Source organism: Talpa occidentalis, unplaced genomic scaffold (assembly GCF_014898055.3).
Source record: "Talpa occidentalis isolate TD23 unplaced genomic scaffold, MPIMG_talOcc4v2.1 talOcc4.4, whole genome shotgun sequence".
Lineage (NCBI taxonomy): Eukaryota > Metazoa > Chordata > Mammalia > Eulipotyphla > Talpidae > Talpa > Talpa occidentalis.
The window spans coordinates 35,493,452-35,515,791 of NW_023604295.1; the positions used below are offsets into that span (position 1 = coordinate 35,493,452).

The 22,340-nt window shown below is 36.4% G+C and overlaps 1 protein-coding gene across 1 annotated transcript in view; it reads left to right on the forward strand.

Annotated features, from left to right (window-relative positions):
* TPRG1 (tumor protein p63 regulated 1) overlaps positions 1 to 15,926 on the forward strand; it is a 101,756-nt gene extending 85,830 nt beyond the window's left edge. The window contains exons 4-5 of the mRNA XM_037524553.2: positions 4,741 to 4,894; positions 15,715 to 15,926. Coding sequence (XP_037380450.1) covers positions 4,741 to 4,894; positions 15,715 to 15,909 — 349 coding nt within the window. The 3' untranslated portion in view covers positions 15,910 to 15,926. The remainder of the gene's footprint in view (positions 1 to 4,740; positions 4,895 to 15,714) is intronic.
* The last annotated feature ends 6,414 nt before the right edge of the window (positions 15,927 to 22,340 follow it).

A 22,340-nucleotide genomic window follows, 5' to 3' on the forward strand; every position in this document is an offset into this window, starting at 1 on the left:
TGAAAATTTGGATGCTCACTTTATATATATCTATAAAACGAAGGAACTGGAAACACCTTCTAAGGGGCATTGCAATGCAGGCAGTTAGGATCCTAAAAATGTCTGGTTTCCATAAACCCTCTTCTTTTAAATTCTTAGGAGACCTTCTGGAGCCCTTCCTCTACTTCTATACCTTTCTGTGAGGCTTTGAAATATACCAAAAATTAAGGACACATTGACCTTCTTGCCTCCACTAAATGTGGGGATGGAGAATTCTTCCAGCTGACTTTCTTGAGGATAGAAAACAGGAAACAAAATAATTTGTAGTAGTTGACCCTCTGTGTCTACAATGAGACTTGGGGGTTTCTGTTTGCATCTATTTGAGGTCTGGGAAGGAACAACAGGAAAACAGACTTAGAGATCATCAGATCCAGAGCTTCCATAGTTCAGGGATTGAATCTTTTCATTTTCTCCACTTTCAACTATACACTACACGGAGAATGTGCTAAGTCAGTGGTGGAACTGAAGATAGATAACCTTTTTTTTTTAAGATTTATTTATTTATGCATACAAGAACTGAGGTACAGGCTAGAGGTGTGGGGGATGAGAGGATTCACCAGAGACAGAATGGGGAACAGAACAGGCAGATCAACTGAAATACACTGCTGGGGGGAGCCGTGGACAAGTCAGGAGAGTTCTGCTACACCATTTGTGTAGCTCCCTGACTGGGGATCAAACTTGTGCTGCAGTGGCTGCAGATTGCTTCATAGGTTGTGTATTAACCCCTTGTACCACCAGGGAGGCCTGATAACTTATTTTTTAAGGAACCATTTCTGAGGTGACTTAAAAGGTTATTTTAAACTTGGTAAAGTGTTACAGAAACATGCTTATTTAGTCTGAAGAAACAAGAATTGAAAGGGTGGTTTCAGCTATCTGAATAAAAATCTCTATAATGGATTTATGTTCAATTAGAACATGATATACATCAAAATATTGAGACTGATTATAATAAAGTAAAAATCAAAATCAACAAGCAACTATAAACCAGAGACACACTATTGGTGAGGGGAGGCGAGTAGGATCAAAACAAGGGGAGTGGGAATTGTATGGGGACTATAACCAAGATGAAAATGTATACATTGTGCAAAAATTAAAAATGATGTAAAAATATATAAAATTAAAAAAAATTACATTAAAAAATATTGATGAGAAACAGAAACTGAACGCTTATATCTTGGGGCATAGAGTCAGGTGGAAGAAGAAGGACCAATAAGTAGATACAAACATAGAAGACCCTGCACCTCCTCTCTGCTGAAGATTTGATTTTCTAGTTTTGTCTGTGTCTGGCATTCATGGTGTTTCTCCTCATGTTTTTTATTCTATTCTACTAATGATTCTTGACTTAGTGATCTTATTAAACTTGGTAATATTATTCATCTTATTTCCTGCTAGCTGCATCTATTTCTACCAAAGAAACTAAAATATAAATATAAGGGTTAAAAAAATTAACAAAAACATATAAAATCTCCAACAGTACAACATTATGGTACATATTAGACACTTAGTATTTCTAATGGGATAGTAACTGACTACAGGCAAACATTTTTTTCTTTCATTTATTCTCTTGTGCTTCACGAAATTATTGTTGCTTAAAGATCAGAAAGATGATATGAAATGCCCAAAGACACAGAACTAGTAAAGGCTAAGTTTTACATTTAGAGTATGATTTCAGGAAGAAAGACACTAAATCTTTCTCTGTGTAGAAATATGATGTTGGCATTCTTTACCTGGGATTGACTTCCACTTTGATTTACTTGATCATAGCAGCTTAGCAAGAAAGATGCCATCTTCGTTCCCTAAAACTTAAGTTTTAAAAATTCCCCCTTCACTTCAGTGCTACCTGATTCTCCTACAATCTCATAATTGCTAATATTAAGTATACATAAAAATCCACAGTTCTTTTGAGACAGACATTTTCTTTTTGATCTTTAGCCAGGATACCTAGGCAAGTTCTTTGCCACAAATAACAACAAGTTCCTTTGGATAATTATTTTAACTGTGTGTCTATTGGAACTAAGGCAGTGTTGTATAATGACAGGACTTTAATTTGGAAGACATTTTGTGACAGCAATTTAGAAGGGTGAAATATTCTCTGTGAGCTCTTTGAAGAAATGCTTGGCTCTCACCAGTTCAGCCCTGTCTGTAAAGATGCTAGAGGAAAACCCTTTCTGAGTCTTTGTTTTCTCATGTCAAGAAAGAAGGCACTGAGATATAGCTCCCAAGAGCCCATATAACTCAACTTTCTACAGTTTATAATTTAAAACTACTCCTATAACACAGACTGGCTGATTTGGGCTTTTGCATGTTTGTGAGATTTCATAGCAGGCACCAATGTTAGGGTGATGCCAATGTACCTTTTGTAGCAGAGGATGTGTGCCTCTTAGGTGGGTTCATTTGATGGCTTCAAACTGAAGAAACTCTAACCCAGTGGCTTCTTATGGATTCTAATGGCATCAGGGCTATAGCTGTTTACACCATTCAACAGAGTTACTGCAGTCATGGGATGTCACCACATGGGAACTCCCTAAAGAACATATGGGAAAACTGAGATTCAGTAAGATAAATGGGCTTGCCCACTGTCAGACTTTAGTAAGTATGAAAACCACAACTCTATTACAACACTACCTTGACATCTTGTTAACTGCATTTTTTATTCCAGTCTATTACCTTATATGACTTCTTTCACCTTAAGTACAAATAAACTGTTCAATAAAACATTCTTGATCGCCAATGGTCTATAGTCTCCACGAATGCTTTAATGTTGTTCCACAGAAGATAATACATTTTCATAGCTGATATGAAAGACTTTTGTGGGAAGCACCACCTTAGCTTTATGTCTGGAGAGATCATTTATTTCTTGGTTTATATTCCCAGTCACCACCTGAAGAAGAGCAAGAGAGGAGGTTGGCTGAACTTTCATATTTAGAAGTATTCTCATCTCTGAGAAGGGTCATTGCCAACCTCAAATTGATTGGTTATTTAGCAATAAGGTCCCTCTTGAATTTTATGCTTAAACTTCATTTGGGACTTCCCTAATATGAAAGAATATGAAATGTACTTATTAGAGAAGCTATCTTGGCAGATTTTCATCCCCTTTGGATAAAAACAAAATTGCACCCAGCACATAAATTGACATATGAAGCAGTAAATAATTCCATTGTGCAAGTTGATTTAATGGACTCAAGCCAGAATGCTCCATTAACCAGCATGCATAGAACATTCATTGAGCTTTGGGCTTATTACCAGGGCAGATAAAAAATAATAAAAATGAAGAAAAGTACAAGGGGGGAGGGAAGATGATAAATGTCAACATCTCAGCTGAGAAGATGAGGGGTTAGAAAAGGAACTTTAGAGGTATGTACAGTATTTTTCTTTTCCTCTCTCATCTTTTTTCTTCTTTATCTTTTTTTTTTTTTTTTCTGAGCAAAGGATTAAGCACAAAAAAATGGTTGGGTGTCAGCTTTCAAATTTAATAGTCAAAAATTTGAGAACTGGGCAATAGAAAGTGCCAGTCTCTTTTCTTACTTTCCTTTTGTAGAAGACAATTAGGGATTAGCCAACGGGGGAGAGAGGTTGCTTATATGCATATATGTAAGAGTGTGTTTATACACATCTCTACATGGATAAATATTGAGAAACCACAATAGCATTCTCAAAGGAATCCTCCCTTAATACAGGAAGTGACAGCTTTGTAAAGGCACCACAATTAAGCTCCAGTTTTTCATTTGAGATGCCAGGATTTAATTTCTAGAAGAAATGAGACCTCTGTGATGTTCCATGGGGTGGCTGTATAAAATTATAGGCAACTTAGTTTTACATCTTATTGAATGCAAACCACCTGAACTTGGCTTAACCTCCAGGGATGTTGTTGTATTCAAAGATATCTAAAACCACAAACCATAAATTCTAGTGGGCACATGCAAAAGAAGAGGCCATAGAAATTACAACTTTGTTATTTAATGTGAACACTCCCCTTGCCACAACTTCCCCCCTACCCTTCTCAACTTGACATCCTCTTGCTCTGCTCTTGGGTTTGCCAGATGACCAGACCTGGGCTTTACCAGATACAGGATATAGTCCTCATATTATGTGTCAGAATTACAAATTTAGTGGGAAAGGACAGGTATTTCTTGATGTGATTCCACTGGATATAATGTGCACAACCTTGAAATACAGAAGGTGAAGTCATATGACATTTTGAAGCTCATCATCTGCTTTAAAGATCATACACACCTTCCCATTTGGACCATTCTATGTATTTTCTGTCTGTTCTTCCTTGTGTTTACTGCTTTGTGGAAACTGTTGCTATTATCTTCTCTCCTCTCCTTGCAACTGCCTCTCACCTTGACTTGCATTTCCTGTTCCACCACCTTGACTTTTCCTTCTCACTTTCTCTTTTAACTCTTCCCATCAGAGTTTTGACAATAGATAAATACCCAAACTTCCAATCCTTTCTTCTGTCCTGAGTACCAGTATCACATTTCCAGCTAGACATTCCCATATGGAATTCTCAATAACTCATTGAAATCATCATGTTTGACAACAAATTCATCATTTTATTTCATCGCCTGGATTCCTTAGAACAAAGTCAACTCAGCATCAATATCCAGCTGGCTTAGATACGACGTTCTTTTTTCATCCCTTTCATTTTGTTTTAATCTAGTTGAAATGGCCAATCTAAATGTAAACTTTTTGCTGTAGGAGACAAGGAGAAGGCCTTAGAATCTTCTGGGGGAGTTCAGACCAGGTATCTCTGCTGTCCCGCTGGAACCCGTGGTCCACTCAGATGCCTTATGCTACCTTCACTGAACACCCTATGAAATATACCAGTGAGAAGTTCCTTGACATTTGCAAGGTAGGTGGCAGCTTGGACACTCCTTAGATTAACTCTTTTGGTGAAGCTATGTGATAGTAAAACACATACTGTTAAAAAGATAAGATAACAACCTATGTATATAGAGATGAAAACTTAAACAGGTTGGCATAAGTTTTTAAAGTAAATGTCAAACTGTTTTATATATGAAATTACATGCAATATTTATTTTAACCATATCATGCTTTTCCCTTATTGCTAACTCATAACAAGAAATTATAGTCAAAGCTTATTTAAATAGTGCAACACTTGTGCTTGTCTGATTATGTTTATATCCTACAGGGTGCATATGATTTTTTTGTATATAATTACGTTCTGATTATTTTATTTGTGAAGGAATGAAGAACAGTATGAAATATGAAGTCACATATGACTCTGTGGTCTTATTTAAATCATTTTCCCTCTGAGTCTTTGTAGTTTTATCTCTGAAATGGACATAATGAATACTGCCTTTCCACCTAAACTTATTGAAACATTGTAAGGTTAAATAAGGTAATGGGTATATAAATTCTTTATAAACTGTAAAGCAATTAAGAGTATTTTTATGTCTTTAAATCTCATCTCCCTAAGTAGATTTTAAATTCATGAGTAACAAAGAAACTTTCTTCTACTATTCTTTCATCTTACCCCAGGGAAACTTAAGCAGTGCTAAGATCCTCTAAGCAGTCTAAAACTAAAACAGTTGGAAATGTTAATGCTGTGAAAGATTAAAGTTTGTATCTTCAACAAGTCCAGATAAAATATATATATATGACTGTGCTTATTGACCTACAAATTCTCCCTTTTCTGTAATTTTTATGTTTACCTTTATAAGCTAACATTCATTTTACAAATCACAACTGTTTAATTGCTATAAATTCAAAATGTGACAGCTTGCATCAAAAGTATTTGTGGTTGGATAGTATACACTGAATCTCTTACTTTATTTGAGTACACCTATTCATATAGTTAATATGCATTTTTGTGCAAACACGTGTTCTTGTTTTGATAAGTCCCATATTGTAAAAAGGACTTGACACAAAATATGTTTGACTCAAAGTTAGTTGGGGTCTTCATGCACCCCAATATGTAGTTAGAGTTGGCTCAAAACCTATTCTGCTCTCCAAAGAAGTCAGTGGTCTCTCATAATGAATGCAGACACCTTCAGGGGCTTATGGTCTCAAGGTTTACCTCTGAACCCAAAGTTTTGCAAGAAGTAAATTAATTCATTGTATGGATCTTGTTGCTATTCTCCATGTGATACTCCTATTTCATCACACCAACCCAAGCATAAACATCAGGCCCAATCTGACTTCTTACCACCCAAAGTCAACACAACAATAAAAAATGAAAACCTATAAAAACAACACAGCACTTACACAGAGGTCTTTATGTGAACATAGACACACTGAAGGCTTCAGGGTTATAGAGTGGGAGTTTATATCATAACAAAGCCCAACCTCAAGTGGAGTATCAGATCTCCTGGTTTTTAAAAATCTTTATTAATAATAATAATCTGATATTTTGTTCTACAATCTTCTCTTCTTTCCTCTTTATCCTGCTCTTATTCCTTTCCAAATTCCTTTCCTTTTTTTCTGATTAACCATGCAGAGTAGTTCCTCTAACACCTATTAATCCCACTCAAAGAATTTAATGTATTTTTCCAAAGTTATTTTCCATCTTCAAAGGAAATTTGGTTCTAGCCATTAAAATAATATACGTTTTGGGGCTTCCCCTGGTGGCACAGGTGGCTGAGCGCAGTACTGTGAAGCTGTCTGCAGCCTCTGCAGTGCGGGTTCTGCCTGTGAGGTACTCACATGGCACAGCAGACCTCTCCTGTCTCACCCGCTGCTCCCTCAGCAGTGTATTTTGGTCGGTCTGCCTATTCTGTTCCCTGCTCTGTCTCAGGTGAATACTCTCACCCTCCCACACATCTGGCCTGTGCACTGGTTCTTGTATGCATGAATAAATAAATCTTAAAAAAATACTTTAAAGATAATATATTTTTTTGAATTAATAGTAATTATATTTTAAGTCAAAATGAATATGAACTGCCTTCTTTATTACACCCATCACTTCCTAGGCCAAAATCTTTTCTCATTACTCATACCTGGTATATTAAGTACTTATTCCCTATGTGTCCTATGTTGGAAGAAGTTCAGGGTGAAGGATTAAAGTACATGCTCTATTAAATACAAAAAAAAAAATGCCACTTTGTCACTCCAATACCTTATAATGTTTTGTTTTATTCAGCTGCATATACATACAATGAAATAATTTTAAAAGAAATAGGAAAATATAAATATTGTAAGGGGCTGGAGTAATTGTTCCCCAAACACCCTTGAATGTAGTCAGTAAATTAAAACATTAGCTTTTGTCCAAACCATGCTGTTCGCAGAGGCTTAAAGGGAAACTTGATGTTCATATCACTCTCATTGGATAACAGTAGGAACAGCAAGTATGTGGTGTGTGCACATGTATGGGCTTGAGCATGATGAATGGTTGGTTAGTTGATCTTCAGTCAATCAATACTCTAGAGGTCTGTTGTGTGTATTTTCTTAAAGGATTTTTTTACTTAAAGAATTCTCCCAAAGCCTTTTTTTTTTTTTTCCTTCCTGGCAACATTCTGCACTTCATTTGCCAAATCATTTTTTATTAAAAGGCCACAGCATTTGGTAGGATGGACATTGTAATAAAGTTAATTCTTCCAATCCATGAGCAGGGGATGTCTTTCCATTTCTTTGTGTCTCCTTCTATTTCTTTTAACAGTGTTTTATAATTTTCTTTGTATAGGTCTTTCCCCTGTATACCTATGTTTATGGCAGCACTATTTACAATAGTTAAAACCTGGAAACAACCCAAATGCCCAAAAATAGATGACTGGATCAAGAAGATGTTGTATATACACACAATGGAATATTATTCAGCAGTTAATAAAGATAAACTCATGCCATTCGCAGCAACGTGGATGGAGCTAGAAGGAATTATGCTCAGTGAAATAAGCCAGAAGGAAAAAGAAAAATATCGGATGGTTTCACTTATAGCAGGAATATAGGGGAACCAAGTAAGACATCAGTGTAAAAAAATAATAACAGTAAAAAACACAACAAAGCAAAAACAGACAATTATAAATCAGAGACATCCTGCAGGGGAGGAGGAGGGAGAGGGATCAGAGGGAGGGAGGGAGGAGCACAGGGGACTGAGGTGATGGTGCATGGGTGCATTGGTGAAGGAAACTCTATGGGGACTACATCTGGGGGTTGGGAGGAAGCAGATATTGTTTAAAAATGAACATGATGTGAAAAAAATTAATATCAAAAACATTTAAAATTAAAAAAAAGGCCACTGCAAGTCCCATCTCTCTATGAAATCAAGTGGTCTCCATCTGGGATGTTAGAGGCTGAATCAGTGATCCAGTTCTTTGAGTCTTGATTTCTCATTTTTTTAAGATTTATTTACTTATGCATACAAGAACTGGGGTATAAGCCAGAGGTGTGTGAAGTTGGGGGTGTGGGGGTTGGGGGATGAGAAAATTCACCAGAGACAGAGTGAACAAGTAGATCTACTGAAACACACTGCTAAGGGGAGCAGTGGGCAAGAAAGGAGAGGTCTGCTGTGCCATATGTGGGTTAGCTCCCTGGGCAGAGCTGGAACTCAGGGCGCAATGGTAATAGCATAACATTGAGACTTAACCCCTACACCACCAGGGAGTTCCCTGTTGTTGGTTTTATGTCACAATATTATATGTGTTAAGGACATTTTCCAAGATTGGCTTTGATAAATACCAAGTTACACTGACGTGAAAGAATAAATAAAAAGATAATTCTAAGGCTATAGAATGTCTTTTATATGAATGTATTTACACAATATAAAATTTTGAAAGAATACTGCAAAACACTTTTTCCATTTCCCTTGTGAATGAAATAGGAAAAAGTAGGATATGAATATGGGGGTAAATGTATAACTAAATTAAGTACCTTAACTAATATAATTCACTTTTGCAAATCTGTTAAGACACAGTGAGGTTCAGAGCTGTTATATACAGTCAAAATTTTCAAATTATTTATAACCTAATGAAATAGTTTATTACTTAAAAATACATTTAAAAATCCAAATTTATTCTTATTCAGACAGTTTCTTCCATAGCATCTGTAATCTCTTTATTTAACAAAGATTTCCCGATGCAGGCATTGTAATTCTAATTATTGTTAAGGATGCAAATATAAATGAGACAAGATTCATGTCTTTATGGAAGGCATTGTTCAATGGAGGGGGCAGATTTTCAATATTGCTAATTGATGAAAACAAAAGTTTGGATCAAATAAAGAGTGAGGGTATATGAAGGTACATGGTGTGCACCTTAGACACAGAGTGACTCAGTTGACCTTTAGTTTAATTTTATATATTCCCCACCATGGCTTAAATCATAGGCATAAGGGCTTTACCTAAGTTAGGGGCAGTAAGGAAAGAGAGAAAAGGAAGAGAGTTTGAGATGATCAGGAGATAGAATCAATGGAAGCAGGTAACTGACAGGATATAGTAAGTGAAGGAGAGGTCAGAGATGACAATGTTTCTAGTATGGGTAGGTGATGTTTCCATTAATTTGAATGGGGAAAACTGAAAGAAGAGAAGGTTTAGAGGTTATGTTTGGGACATGTTGAGTTTGAAATGTTCACAGAATGCAGGTCTGAGTTGTTCATCAGGAAGTTAGAAATTTAGGCAAGAATGTCAGGAGAGAAAGCTTAGCTGGTGGGTGAGGTTTCAGAACCTACAACATTGGACCAAATTGGAGTCATGACATTGGTTGGTTCAGAAAGCACATACCCAAAAAGTAGTATAAATGGACACAATTGCTCTCAAATTAAAATGTGTGCTTATCACTAATCTCCTAACACTTACTTTGGAAATCACTATTTAATTTATGGAATGTGGTGCCAAAATGCATTATATTTTCTCTTATTTATCTCACTAACTCAACTTCACTTTGACATCTGGTGTGTATATGATCATTGACCAATGATCTCTTTCCAGAAATTCTTTCTTCCTTCAAGCTTCATCAATCTTTTCCATTTTGAGCATGTGCATGTTTTGTATTGTATAAACAGTTGTGGAAATAGAAAAAAATAGTTTTGTCATTGGCTTATCACAACTCATTAAATTAATATTATGTAATATTACATAATTTGTTTTAAATTTGTTGATTATAGTTTGCATTTATTCATGTAATTCACCTAGCAAAAACTCAGTGAGATCAGAATAGTTATCTCTATTTTTAAAATTAGGGTGCTAAAGTGATTAAGTGAATTGAGTAAAGTCATATAGTGATAGTTCTATTTCTATACCAAATTTGCTAATGCTCAAGAGAAATGGGTCTAAATATGAAGGAACTCTGTGTGTGTGATTGCCTGTATATGTGAATTCATATTCAGTGATATGATATGATGTGTTATGACCAGGCTTACTTATCCTCAATTGCTTCATTCACATTACATTTGCAACTTGTAGTTTCTTTTCTTCTCTTTGCACCATAATTCTGCTGGGTTTTTGGAATACATAGGGAGTTCCAGTGACCGAGTCCCAAGGGAGGTACTAGTGACCGAGCCCCAAGCTGGTGAATAATAATGAATGGATCATGGATGCTCTATAGCCAATTCAAGTGATTTATAGACCAACACTTTTCATTCTTCTTGGACTCTTAACCTGTCTTTTTTTAAGGGAACTATGAACATTAACCAATATTTTAGCATCAAGTGTAACTTACATCATTAGATACTTGGCTCCCCTTCACATCAATTCAACAAATATTTATTGAGTGCCTATCTTGCATTGAATACTACATGATAGCAATGTGCTAGTAACCTGGGGTATCAAGAAGAAAAAAAGAGTTTGACCTCCACAAAGATATAGTGTAGGCAAAGTAAAAGTAATTAACATATTATAAATTAATGTACTCTGACTTTCAATAGAGATACACAGTTTTTATGGGAATCCAGAAAAGGGAAAAAATAGATCCAAAAGTTAATAGGTATAATGACATTTGATATAAAACTCCAGGTTCGAATGATTGAGGCATCAAAGAAGGTGCAGTAAGAAATTTTAAATAGTGTTAATAGGAATATGACTAGAAGCTGCACCTTACAAAAGGATACAAAGTGTTCTTGGATATAAAATAGTTCATTTTAGCAAGAGCAAAAAGATATTGTGGTGTATATGTATTGACAAAGGAGAGGAGGAAAAAGGATGAGGATGAAAATTCGGAGTTATAGAAACCTTTCTTTTATGGGGAAAAAATTGCCTTATCTTCCTTTTTCTCTCTCTATACTCAAACACACAGTCATCGGCTCCATATAGGATAAATTCAGGTAAAATGTACAAGGGTAATATATATCTCTGCTCAACTATATGGCTTTCCAAATGGTTTCCAGCATTGAATATTGGTTAGACACACTCTCAATCCCAGCATGCATCACTTCTTACATATGCAGGTTGAAACATATAGCCTAAAGGCTTGGAAAACCTGCTCAGCTGTGGAATGTGGGCCTGCAGGCATGAACCTGGTCTTTTTACCCAGTGTAAACAGGAAGCAAGTGATGTTTGTAATAAGGAAAGCTGAGACTCTAGGCAGTGCATTGCTGGCAAACAGCACCTGAAGCAAACCAGGGGCCTAGTCACTCAGCTGCTAAATAATTGCTGTAAAGTCAAGAACATTCAACACCCTCAACCCACAACACACACACACACACACACACACACACACACACACACATTGCTATACCTTAACCTTACCAACATACAACCCCTATGTAACCAGAGTTGTTAAAACTTGACCCTCGTTTTTGAGACTGGAATAAAAGAAGGAGCCAGGGGTGAGTGTATAAAAGCTTTTAGAGAAAAGTATGTGGCTGGTGGCATTCATATCAGATGACACCACGTTCCTGTCACACAGATTGAGTTCAGGTGCTTGAAATGCTCAAGAGCCAGCTTGGGGACTTGTCCTTTTGTCTGCCTATCCTTCAATACATTGCTTGCTGCTGTGTTTTCTTGACCCTTCCTTCAGAAATGACTGGCAATGAATTACATCTGACTCTAATGAAATGCCATGTTCATTAAGTATGAAGTAGTGTCAACTTTTTGTTTGCAGCACTTAGATTTTGAGACCACAGAGAATTCTCATGAAATGAAGATGATGAGGACTGGGGAGGCATTCAGTAATCCAACTGACAAACATTTATTGATTTATGAAAAGGCATCTTGAAATCCAGAGAGTGTTGGCAATGTTGGAGTGAATTGCACTTTGGTTTTTAGGCTGTCATGGTTTGAAGATACTGATGATGATCATGTCAATGATTTATTGATTATTAGCAACAGTCTTTCTTTGTTTTTTTGCAATATGATTACAAATTTCAGTCTCTTTTCTTTCTACTTTTCTTAATCTTGAAGATATTAGTGTGTACACACACACATACATAGAGCTCATATAAATATCTCATATTTATTAAAGTTATTTTGTCTTTGCAACCACCCTATGAATTTGATTCTATTAATGATCTTTTGTGGAAAAGGAACAGTAACTTCCTGAGAGAATGGATGTCATTTCCATAATCATACATACTTGAAATGCCATATTTGCAACATGTTTGTAGATGTGTTTGATCTTAATCCTTAACTTACATAATATTATATGCTTCTTTTATTTCAGTAGTTCTCAAGAAAGGAAGATTTTGCCTTCCCTTCAGTGGGGGTGTTAATGGTTTCTGAGTAGAATTTATTATATCCTTTAGGATTCAGGGAACTTTTTATTATCTAAAAAAGAAAAATAAAGTGCATATAACAGTTTCGTTAAAAAATGCTTCATGGAGTATTTCTATGATGGATACTAAAGAAATTGCCATTCAAAGTATAAATTGAAAGGAACAAGATTGAGGAAACAAGTCTTTTCAGTCTATTAATAATGTTCATATCTATTTATAGCATTAATTATAACATAATTTTAATAATTCTCTTAAATTCATACAATAATCTGATGAAATTAGTATTTGCTATATTATCATTCTTGTTATTTTCCTATTTACAGTTATATAAACTTAGCAAGATTAAACTGTTTTTTCCAGATCTCCCCAGCAGTAACTTATAGGGCAAGGACACATTCCTGGCCCTATCTTTTTAAGTCTAGATATAACTTTCCTATGGTACACAGTGATAGAATGGACATGAATAGATTTCAGTCAGCTCCAAATCATAGATTATGTACATGTAGAGGGGTGTGACTTCTCAGTTTGGTTGTAGCAAGACAGATAAAATAACAGATGAATGGCTGGAATTGATAAAGTTTAAGTTGACTTTGATTTTGAGATTTAATAATTTTAAAACACAGTGATTAAATGTTCATGTTATTAATTTATCCTTTTCTGTTTGCTTTCCTCTTTTGGAAGCTGAAAAAAGAACAAGTCTTTCTGAAAATCTTATCAATAAATAAGTGCACTGGTGGAATTCATTAAAAAGAATGTCCTTTCCAGAAACCCAGCCTATAAGTATAGTTTGTTTCATTCAATAACAAAAAAATATTTTGATCCCTACTAAGGTCTCCAAGAGAATGTTGCGACAGGGAACAAATAAAAACAAGTAGCTTCTGTCTGTCTTTGCTGTTATAGAATCATGGACACCAGGAAAAACTACTTGTTTGTCAACAAAGCAAATCTATTTTTTAAGGCAGTGAGGCTTGTAGAAGGTAAATGCCTTACTTACAATCACCTTCACTTTCTGCATCTTAGTGAAAAAAGAATATTAAGAATAAAGGCCTACCTCCAATGACAGCCAGATCAGTTTCCTAGGCAACTCGGTAAAATATCACCTTAAAGTGGAGGGAAAAATACCTAGTTTACTTTGAAAATCCACAGATATTGATTTATTCTAGCAAAATCTATATTGTTGTATCATGAAAAACACTATTTTTTTTTTACCTCTGATATTATCTAAAACTATAGATTTCAATGTCTCTTTTCAAAAGAGAAAACTGGGCTCAGAAAGGGAAAGTGAATTTTCAAAGTCACATAGCTATTAAATTATAGATGCTTCATTTGCAAGGCTGACTTATTGATGACTTAGTGATTTGTTAATCAATTCATTTATTTTTGCTAATGGTTTAGGTCAACTGGTAAGGGTGTTTTAGAATTTTCTCTTGCTGAAATGGAAACTAAATCTAAAATTGAGAAAAGTCTTTCCCAAGAGCAATTTGGTATACAATAAGAATTCAGGATAAGTGCTATATAGAAAACTGGATGACAGTGAAAGACTACAGGCTTGCCCTTCTTCATTGAATCATCACTCTTGCATTAACCTTAAAACAACAATTAGTTTCCTGATGAAGAAGTAGGAAAATGATTGTAATTTTATATGGTTTTCTTAACAACTTAGATCAATCCTGGAATATACTCCAAGAGTTTTAATAAAGATTAGTGTCAGTTGCCTAGGAAACTGATCTGGGTGTCATATTGGGTAGGACTTTATTCCCAATATTTTTTTCTTTTACTAAGAAAAAGTGAAGGTGGCTGTGAGAAAGTAATTGACCTTCTATAGGCCTTGGTTTTTGAGGCAAAATTATGATACCTTTTATTTTAATTATCTGATATGTTTTTATTGGAATGAGACAATGGATAACAAATGGTTTGTTGAAAATAAAAAGGTATGAGTGTTTATAATTTATGTCATTCCCTATATCTCTGCTTGGAATGTTCTGAAACTACCCTTCCCTTTAAATGTCAACTATAATAGATCAATTCATTTTGACTTGACCAAAAGAAGGACATTTTTGCATTCATTTTACTTAAAATAGAGTAGACTGATCTAAAAATTCAAATAAATTTGTCAAATATTCATCTGTCTCCATGAATTATTTTTTTTTAACCTTTCTTGGCTTCAGTCAGGTTCTCAATCTATGGCAAAAATAATGAGAAGTAACTCCAGGCTTGTGTTCTACTAGTTTTTGTGACCACATTGGTCATGTGTCCATACCTGAAACATCTCTGGCAGAAAAGAATGGATTCCATTGATTGGCTAGACCTGAGTCATGTGCTAAAGTCACCTCCACTTATGTATTTGGACTAAATGAAAGAGGGGTGTTCTCCAAAGGACAATTCCAAGTAATTTTATTTGAAAGAAGAATCCCAAATGGTGGAAGAGATGCTGGCCTGAAAAAACAAATAAGCAAAAAATCCAGTAGCTGTTAACTATGTTCTCCTTAACCATTTTACCTATTGAAATCCTACTAAAACTTTAAGGATTGTTTCAACAGTCCCTTTAGAAGTCATTCTGATCCTCTATGATTTCTCCCTCTTCTGTGTTCCATAAGCATTTTGTGCTTATTTTTTGCTCTTTTTTTTTTTGGAACTATTTTGTGAAATTTATTTTGTGTAAGCATTGCAAGCTCATTTTCTTAAATTATTGAAGAGCCACTTCTTGGATGGCAGAGTCTATATCTTGTCTTTATATCTTCAGCATCAGCTAACAGGTGTCTGATATATAATGGACTATCAGCAAATATGTGTTGTGCTGACTACCTAATGTTGTACAAATTATGAACAAGAAAAATAAACAAGATCAAGCAGTTGTTAGCTTTACTATGTACATGATTTATTGACTGATTAATTTGTTAAAAGATTGACAGAAGGTGTGTTAGCAGTTCTGTGAAACAATATCTGTTTAATAAGTAAAAGTGACAGCACCCCAGAGGAGTGACTAACTTTGTGAGACCTGACTGGGGAAGAAATGTCTCTACACCGTCTCTGCACTGGCTAACTCTATGCATTTTCCTTTTTCCTCTTCAGTTGTCTGGGTTCACGTCTAAGCTCATTCCAGCTATCCAGAATGCCCACAAGAACTCCCCTGGATCTGAAAGAGGAAAGGAACTGATGGTGTTAACTGAACCCATTTTGATTGAAACCTACACAGGACTAATGTCATTCATTGGAAACAGCAACAAACTTGGCTATTCCCTTGCCCGTGGGAGCATTGGTTTTTAAGACTCTTTTTAGTGTCTAAGTACATAGTCCATAGACATGTCATCAGTGAAAGCTCCTTTTTTTCAGCTCACCACATTTTTGGATTGAAACACTTTTAATAGAATAACCAAATTTCCTTAAAACCAGAAAGTAAACTATTCTGATCCCATTAAATAATGTTATCAAATGAATATCTGATCATAAGCTCAGGGCAGATTTTCTGGCCTCTTCTCCTTTCTAGTCTCACAAATTTATTGTTATATCAGGCTATTAATTCTGTTTTGGGTAATTTTCATTCCCTTTTCAATGGAATCTCCATTCTCCGTTGAGCTCATTCTACCCAATCTTGGACTTAATTGCCAGTGTCCTGAAACAATTTTGTCATATCATTCCCTGCTCAAAAATTATAAATGTTTGTCTTCTTTTTTTTTTTCCCCAAAACATTTTTCTTTTAACAGCAAACCCTTTCCTTCTAGTGAAATCTTTTCTGATTCCCAATATGTAAAAGAGAAAGAAAGATGTAGGGTCACTTGTTTGAAATGGAAATGCCACTGACCTCTTTTTGTGGCTCAGAGTTTCCCCTGTAGTATCTATGAATTTGAGGTTTTTGAGGAGTAGTTTCACTGTCCTAACTTACTCTGTTTCCACTGCGCTTTACTTTCATTTCCTCTTTGTCTCTCCCAAATGAACTCTAACTTTGAATAACTCAAGAGATTTCTCATCTGTTCTCACTAGTTAATTTATTTTCTTTCTAAATATTTTGTTTTTAACTTATTTGAAAAGAATCTTTAATGCTGAACACCAGAAACATTATTAAAATCAACTTTTTGCCTGCCCCAACATCCCAAGTTAAGACACCATAGTTGGTTTTAGCTAAAAATTCCAGCCAATTAAAAAATAACTGGCTTTTGTTGTATCTACTATTCAAGTTTTTTCTTCAAAAAGCCTACTTCCTCAGTTCCAAAGATTTGCTCGTAATACTTCACAAACATCAATTTGATGCAGACATTAAAACCCCACACCCCAAGTAATCTTTATTTCATTTTACTTTTGTTTACCTCCATTAGAATTTCTGTCTCCCTCACTTCCCCCTCTCCAGAACCCACTTTTCCCCACACGATGGCAAATATTGCTACAGTCCTCAAGGCAGGGAACTTCTATTCAGACTGTAAAAGGAAATGTTGAAATCCTTTGCTGTCCTGTCAACAGTAGTGGAATGAAAAGTCGTTGGATTGTTTTGGCAGTGGTTCTGAAGCAGGCATAATTGGCAAATTGTTATATAACTCTGCTGCCCAAAAATCCCCATTTGCCTCAAGATAGTGGCATTTCTTGGCAGAAGTCTCTGAAATGTCCAGCACATTCTTTCAAGTTACCATTTAAGGATCAGCCTGACAATTGACTTCTCTCTGCACATTTGTCTCCCTTGTTACCTATGATGGACGGTTCCCAAATGACCTTCTAAAGGACACAGTATAGCATTGTCAGTAGAAGCAAATTATAAATGTGAGGAGAGGGAAATATCTCTAAGCTCTGAGTTCCAGTCTGAAATAGGGAGATAAGCATTTAATAACACCAAAGCTGTTTACTGTAGAGAAGAATGAACTCAGAGATGACATGACATATTTCTTCATATTTCATAGACTGCCTGGTGGGTTATGCCATAAACTGATAAATGGGACTGAGAAAGCAAGGTCATAACCAGAGAATGGGAAGATTTGGGAATTTTGGATGACAATATAAGAATTTCTTATAGAGGCCTCCTTGGTGGTGCAGGGGTTAAAGTCTCAGCACTATGTAGCTATCACCAGCCCCTGCAGCATGAGTTCGACCCCCAGCCAGGAGCTAACCCACATGTCACAGCAGATCTCTCCTGTCTTGCCTGCTGCTCCCCTCAGTAATTTATTTAAGTAGATCCATCTGTTCTGCTTCCCACTCTGTCTCCAGTGAATCCTCTCCCACCTAACTCCTCACCTCTGGCCTATACCCCAGTTCTTGCACGCATAAATAAATAAATCTTAAAAAAGAAGAATTTCTTAAAGTTAGAAATGCCCAAAGTTGGGATGTGTTGCTTCTTGAAGTTGTTGTTCTCCCCATCACTTGATACGCTCACATAGGAACTAGATAAAGTGGATATTGTAAATCGATTACTGGAGAAATGATTGATATAACCATTTGAGCTTTGAGTCATATAATTCTTCAAATAACTGTTGATACTGATTAAATAATCAGACTTCCTTGGTTGGAAAAATTAAATTAGCCATGTGAGATCCTGGAAAATTACTTTAACTTTCTTAAGGTTTAATTTCTTCATTTGCAAAATAGAGACGATGATACCTCTTCTGCCTACTTCTTATAATATAAGAAATCAATGAAATAAAGTTAAATTATTTTACAAAATAAAAATCATTTAGTAACTGTCTATAGAGTGGGATGGCTTTGACATCAGAAAGAGAAACAATAGCCAAGGGAAATAAATTCAGTTTCTTCTGAGAACTGAGTCTACTGATCATCATTGTCTCATTTGACATTTGGGCTCTCATTGGGGTCCTTGTCCTTTAGCTCAATGGGCAAAATCAAACCAGAGGAGCTGTGTGTATTCTAGGACTTTTTCAGATTGTTACCTGAGCTATACCAAAAAATATTTGCAAATGATCACTGTAGGTTTGACTGGGACTAGAATTAGAAAAAAGAGGCATTTCGTACAAAGCATATCATTATATAAATATCATGTTGGCCACCCTTATATGATATTTATCCCATTGAGAAATTCCCATTAGAAAATCCCCAAGAATTCTCCTTAACAAACTGCCTGATCAGCTCGATCAACAGATTACTCATAGATTTCTGATGCATCTTAGGCTGTTCTAATGGTCAGAAAATTTTCCTTCTGTTGACTTACGCTTTGCCACATCATCTGCCATCTCTTTCTCTTAAAAAAATTCTAATGCTAAAATAGGTTCAGCTTGGGTTTCCATCCAAATATGTGAGACATTTGGGTACAGAGCCCAGGTTGATTGAGTCTCTACAATTGCAAGATGACAGCAGTTTAGACTCATCATGCCTTTTCCTAGAGGGTAGTTAGGCCTCTTTAGAGGTTAGGCCATCGGTCATCCTCTAAAGCAGAAAAAAGAAATAGATTTATGAGTTTTGGATCCTTTGCCTTGAGGCCAATTCTTATTTTACCGTTAAGTCTTTCCTCTAAGAAAGTCTTTTCACAGGGCTATGGGTCTAAGGAAGCATAGAAACCATATAATCCAATACTTTAATTTCACAGAACATGAAGCAAAGACCTAGAAACTGCAAAGAAATTGTTCAAAAAGCAGATGGTGATTTTTTGATAGTATTAGGACTAGTTTGTAAAGCTTCCAATTTCCTATTCCTGGCCCACAGCTCATTCCATATATCTCCATGCCCAGGGAAATGCGTAACATCTAAATCAGTGCATCGTAGTTGCTGGGTTATTTCTGAGGTAAGAAAACAATAGATCACCATTGCTTAGGGGGGATTTCCAAAAATTACCTGTGTTTTCTTAAAGGCTAAGGTCACTCATAGAGTTCTCTGATTTCCTATCTGATCGAGAAGCCCAAACAAATCTGCGGAAACCAGCAGAGCCAGCAGCTATTTTGTAAAGCAGCTTTAGCTCTGCCTGGCATTTTGTGGGGCAGGAGAGGGGAGGGCAAAAGTATTAAATTTAGGCTTAAAAGCTCCTCAGAAATTCTTTACACAGAAGAGACCAAGTAAGAGAATAGCAGATGACTCGTGCCAACGGGAAGAAAGAGAGAGACTAATGCCTGTGGTTTTCAAAGGTTGACAACAAAAAAAAGCCCAAGTATTTGCACAAGGATGAATGCTCATTGGCTCTTAGCCAACAATTATACAAGGGTTTGTGCCCACATCCTGTAGCTGTGGTTTAGGGACGCTGCTCATGAGTGACTTCTTTGCTTAGTGGCAGGAAACTTTAGTCACTGATGTGTAAACTCACCCTAGGTCTGCACCTCCCACAACGTGCTCCTAAGGCAGTTAGGGCCAGACCTCCTGATTTCCTTGGAGATACCAGTTCCTCAGAGGCAGAGGATGAACTCTGAGACCTTGATGGTAACTGAGCATGGATCAGTACTTACTTTAAACCTCTCTATTATGGCAACTCCTAAGAATAATTCTGTAGCCATAAGGAGGAAATATGGTATCTATCCTCTTCTAAACCCTTTCTTTAGCCTCAACCCCAATACAAAAAAAAGAGTGAGCTCTATTTCATTTCTGGACTGAAATCAATGTGAAATATGAGAGGTGAAGTCATGAGGTTGCTTTTAAGTCTAGATCTTATATCTAATGAGCTATATTACACCCATTTTTTTTAAAGGTCTTAGTAAATATCTTACAACTCCCCTTTTTCAGTAAAGCCAAGTGGAATTTGCAAAAAATTACTCAAAGAGCAGATGATTTTTTGGGGAAGTGCTGGGATTAGACTCTAAACCTCCCAATTTCCTATTGCTGGCCCACTGCACTTTCTACATATCTCCATCAATAATATGGAAAAAGCATGCCTCTGAATTTTGTATCCTAAGCCAATTTGTGGTGAGAAAACAGCAGGTCAGGTTCAATGAACTCTTGTGTTTTAATGCAGATATGAGGGGTCATGACACTAAATTATGGATGAGGATACACTGGGATCTGAAGCACCAACTTGCCACTCAGATCCTGTCCATTATGCCTGCCCCATGCATCTCAGAAATCCCTTTAAGACTCTTTATGGAAGCATTGAAACTGAGATGGGAAGGGACTTTAAAGGTCATCTAATTTAGCCTCCTACCTCTTGCAGGAATGCACTCAACCAAATGCACACCGCAGATACAGATTCAACTTCTGTAGCAACCTTCTCAGAATGTAGAAACCCTTGTTTTCTTTCCATAGCTGCTAATTCTACTGCTAAGCAGCACAGCTAGCATAGTTTTTCTGAATATTGCACCCAATATTTTATAAATACTTCAATGGAAAATTATCCTTGTTACTAGATCTTATTTTGAGGATTCTCTAAATGCATCCACTTCCTGTTTCACAAGATCACTCTTTAAATAAAGGTAAATTGTTGCTCACACAAGAAAATAGTTATGTTTTTCTTATTGACACAAAGCTGCCCAACTACTAAAATCATTCTTTACATAATGGATTATCCAGGATCCTTATTGAAATAATCTCTTATATACAGGACCATTCTGTTTGGCTAACACTTCTTTTTTTTTTTTTTTTTTGTAAATTTTTTTTTTTTTTAATAGAGGCATGTTTTATTTATTTATTTATTTGTTTGTTTGTTTGTTTTGTTTATACATGCACTGGGTACAGTCAGAAGAGCGGGAGGGTAAGAGAATTCACCAGAGCCAGAGCGAGGAGCAGAGCAGGCAGAAGGACTGAAGTACACTGCTGAGGGGAGCAGCGGGCGGCAGGAGAGGTCTACGCGCCATGTGGGACCCTCCTCCAGTGGCAGGGGAGAAGCTGGGGATCGAACCGGCGCCTCAGAGGTCGCGGGCAGCTTCGCAACCCAGCGCTCAACCGCTGCGCCACCGGGGAGGCCCTGGCTAACACTTCTTAAAAAATTATATTCAGGCCTCCCTGGTGTTGCAGGGGTTAAAGTCTCAGCACTGTCAAGCTATCACCAGCCCCTGCAGCATAAGTTTGATCCCTGGTCAGGGAGCTAACCCACAGAGCACAGCAAACCTCTCCTGTTTTGCTTGCTATTCCCCTCAGCAGTTCTACTCCCCACTCTGTCTCTGCTGAATATTCTTACCCCCCACACCTCTGGCTTATACCCCAGTTCTTGTATGCATAAAAAATTAAAAAAAAAATAAATCTTTGGTGGGGAGAAGCAAATATTGTTTAAAAATGAACAATGATGTAAAAAAATAAAATATAAAAAAGAAAAGAAAGAAAAATAATAAAAAATAAATCTTTAAAAACATTGTATTCAGGGTCTCCCCAGTGGCACAATGGTTGAGCGCTGGGTTGCGAAGCTGCCCACAGCCTCTGCAGGGCTGGTTCGATTCCCAGCTGCTCCAGGCCACCAGAGGAGGGTCCCACATGGTGCTCAGACCTCTCCTGCCACCCACTGCTCCCCTCAGCAGTGTACTTCGGTCCTTCTGCCTGCTCTGCTCCCCACTCTGCCTCTGGTGAATTCTCTCACCCTCCCACGCTTCTGACTGTACCCAGTGCTTGCATAAATAAATAAATAAATAAATCTTAAAAAAACAAAAAAACACAAAAAACATTGTATTCAACATGGCACAGGAGTTCAAATATAGACTGACTAGTGCACATTAGAAAGTAGATTCTTGTCATCTGCCAATAAATTTTCATTAATGAAATCCAAGTTTTCTTTATCATATTATTTGCTCACATGCAGTTTATAGTTAGCTTCAATATTCTATAAATTTTTTTGCATATTCAAAGAACAAATGAAA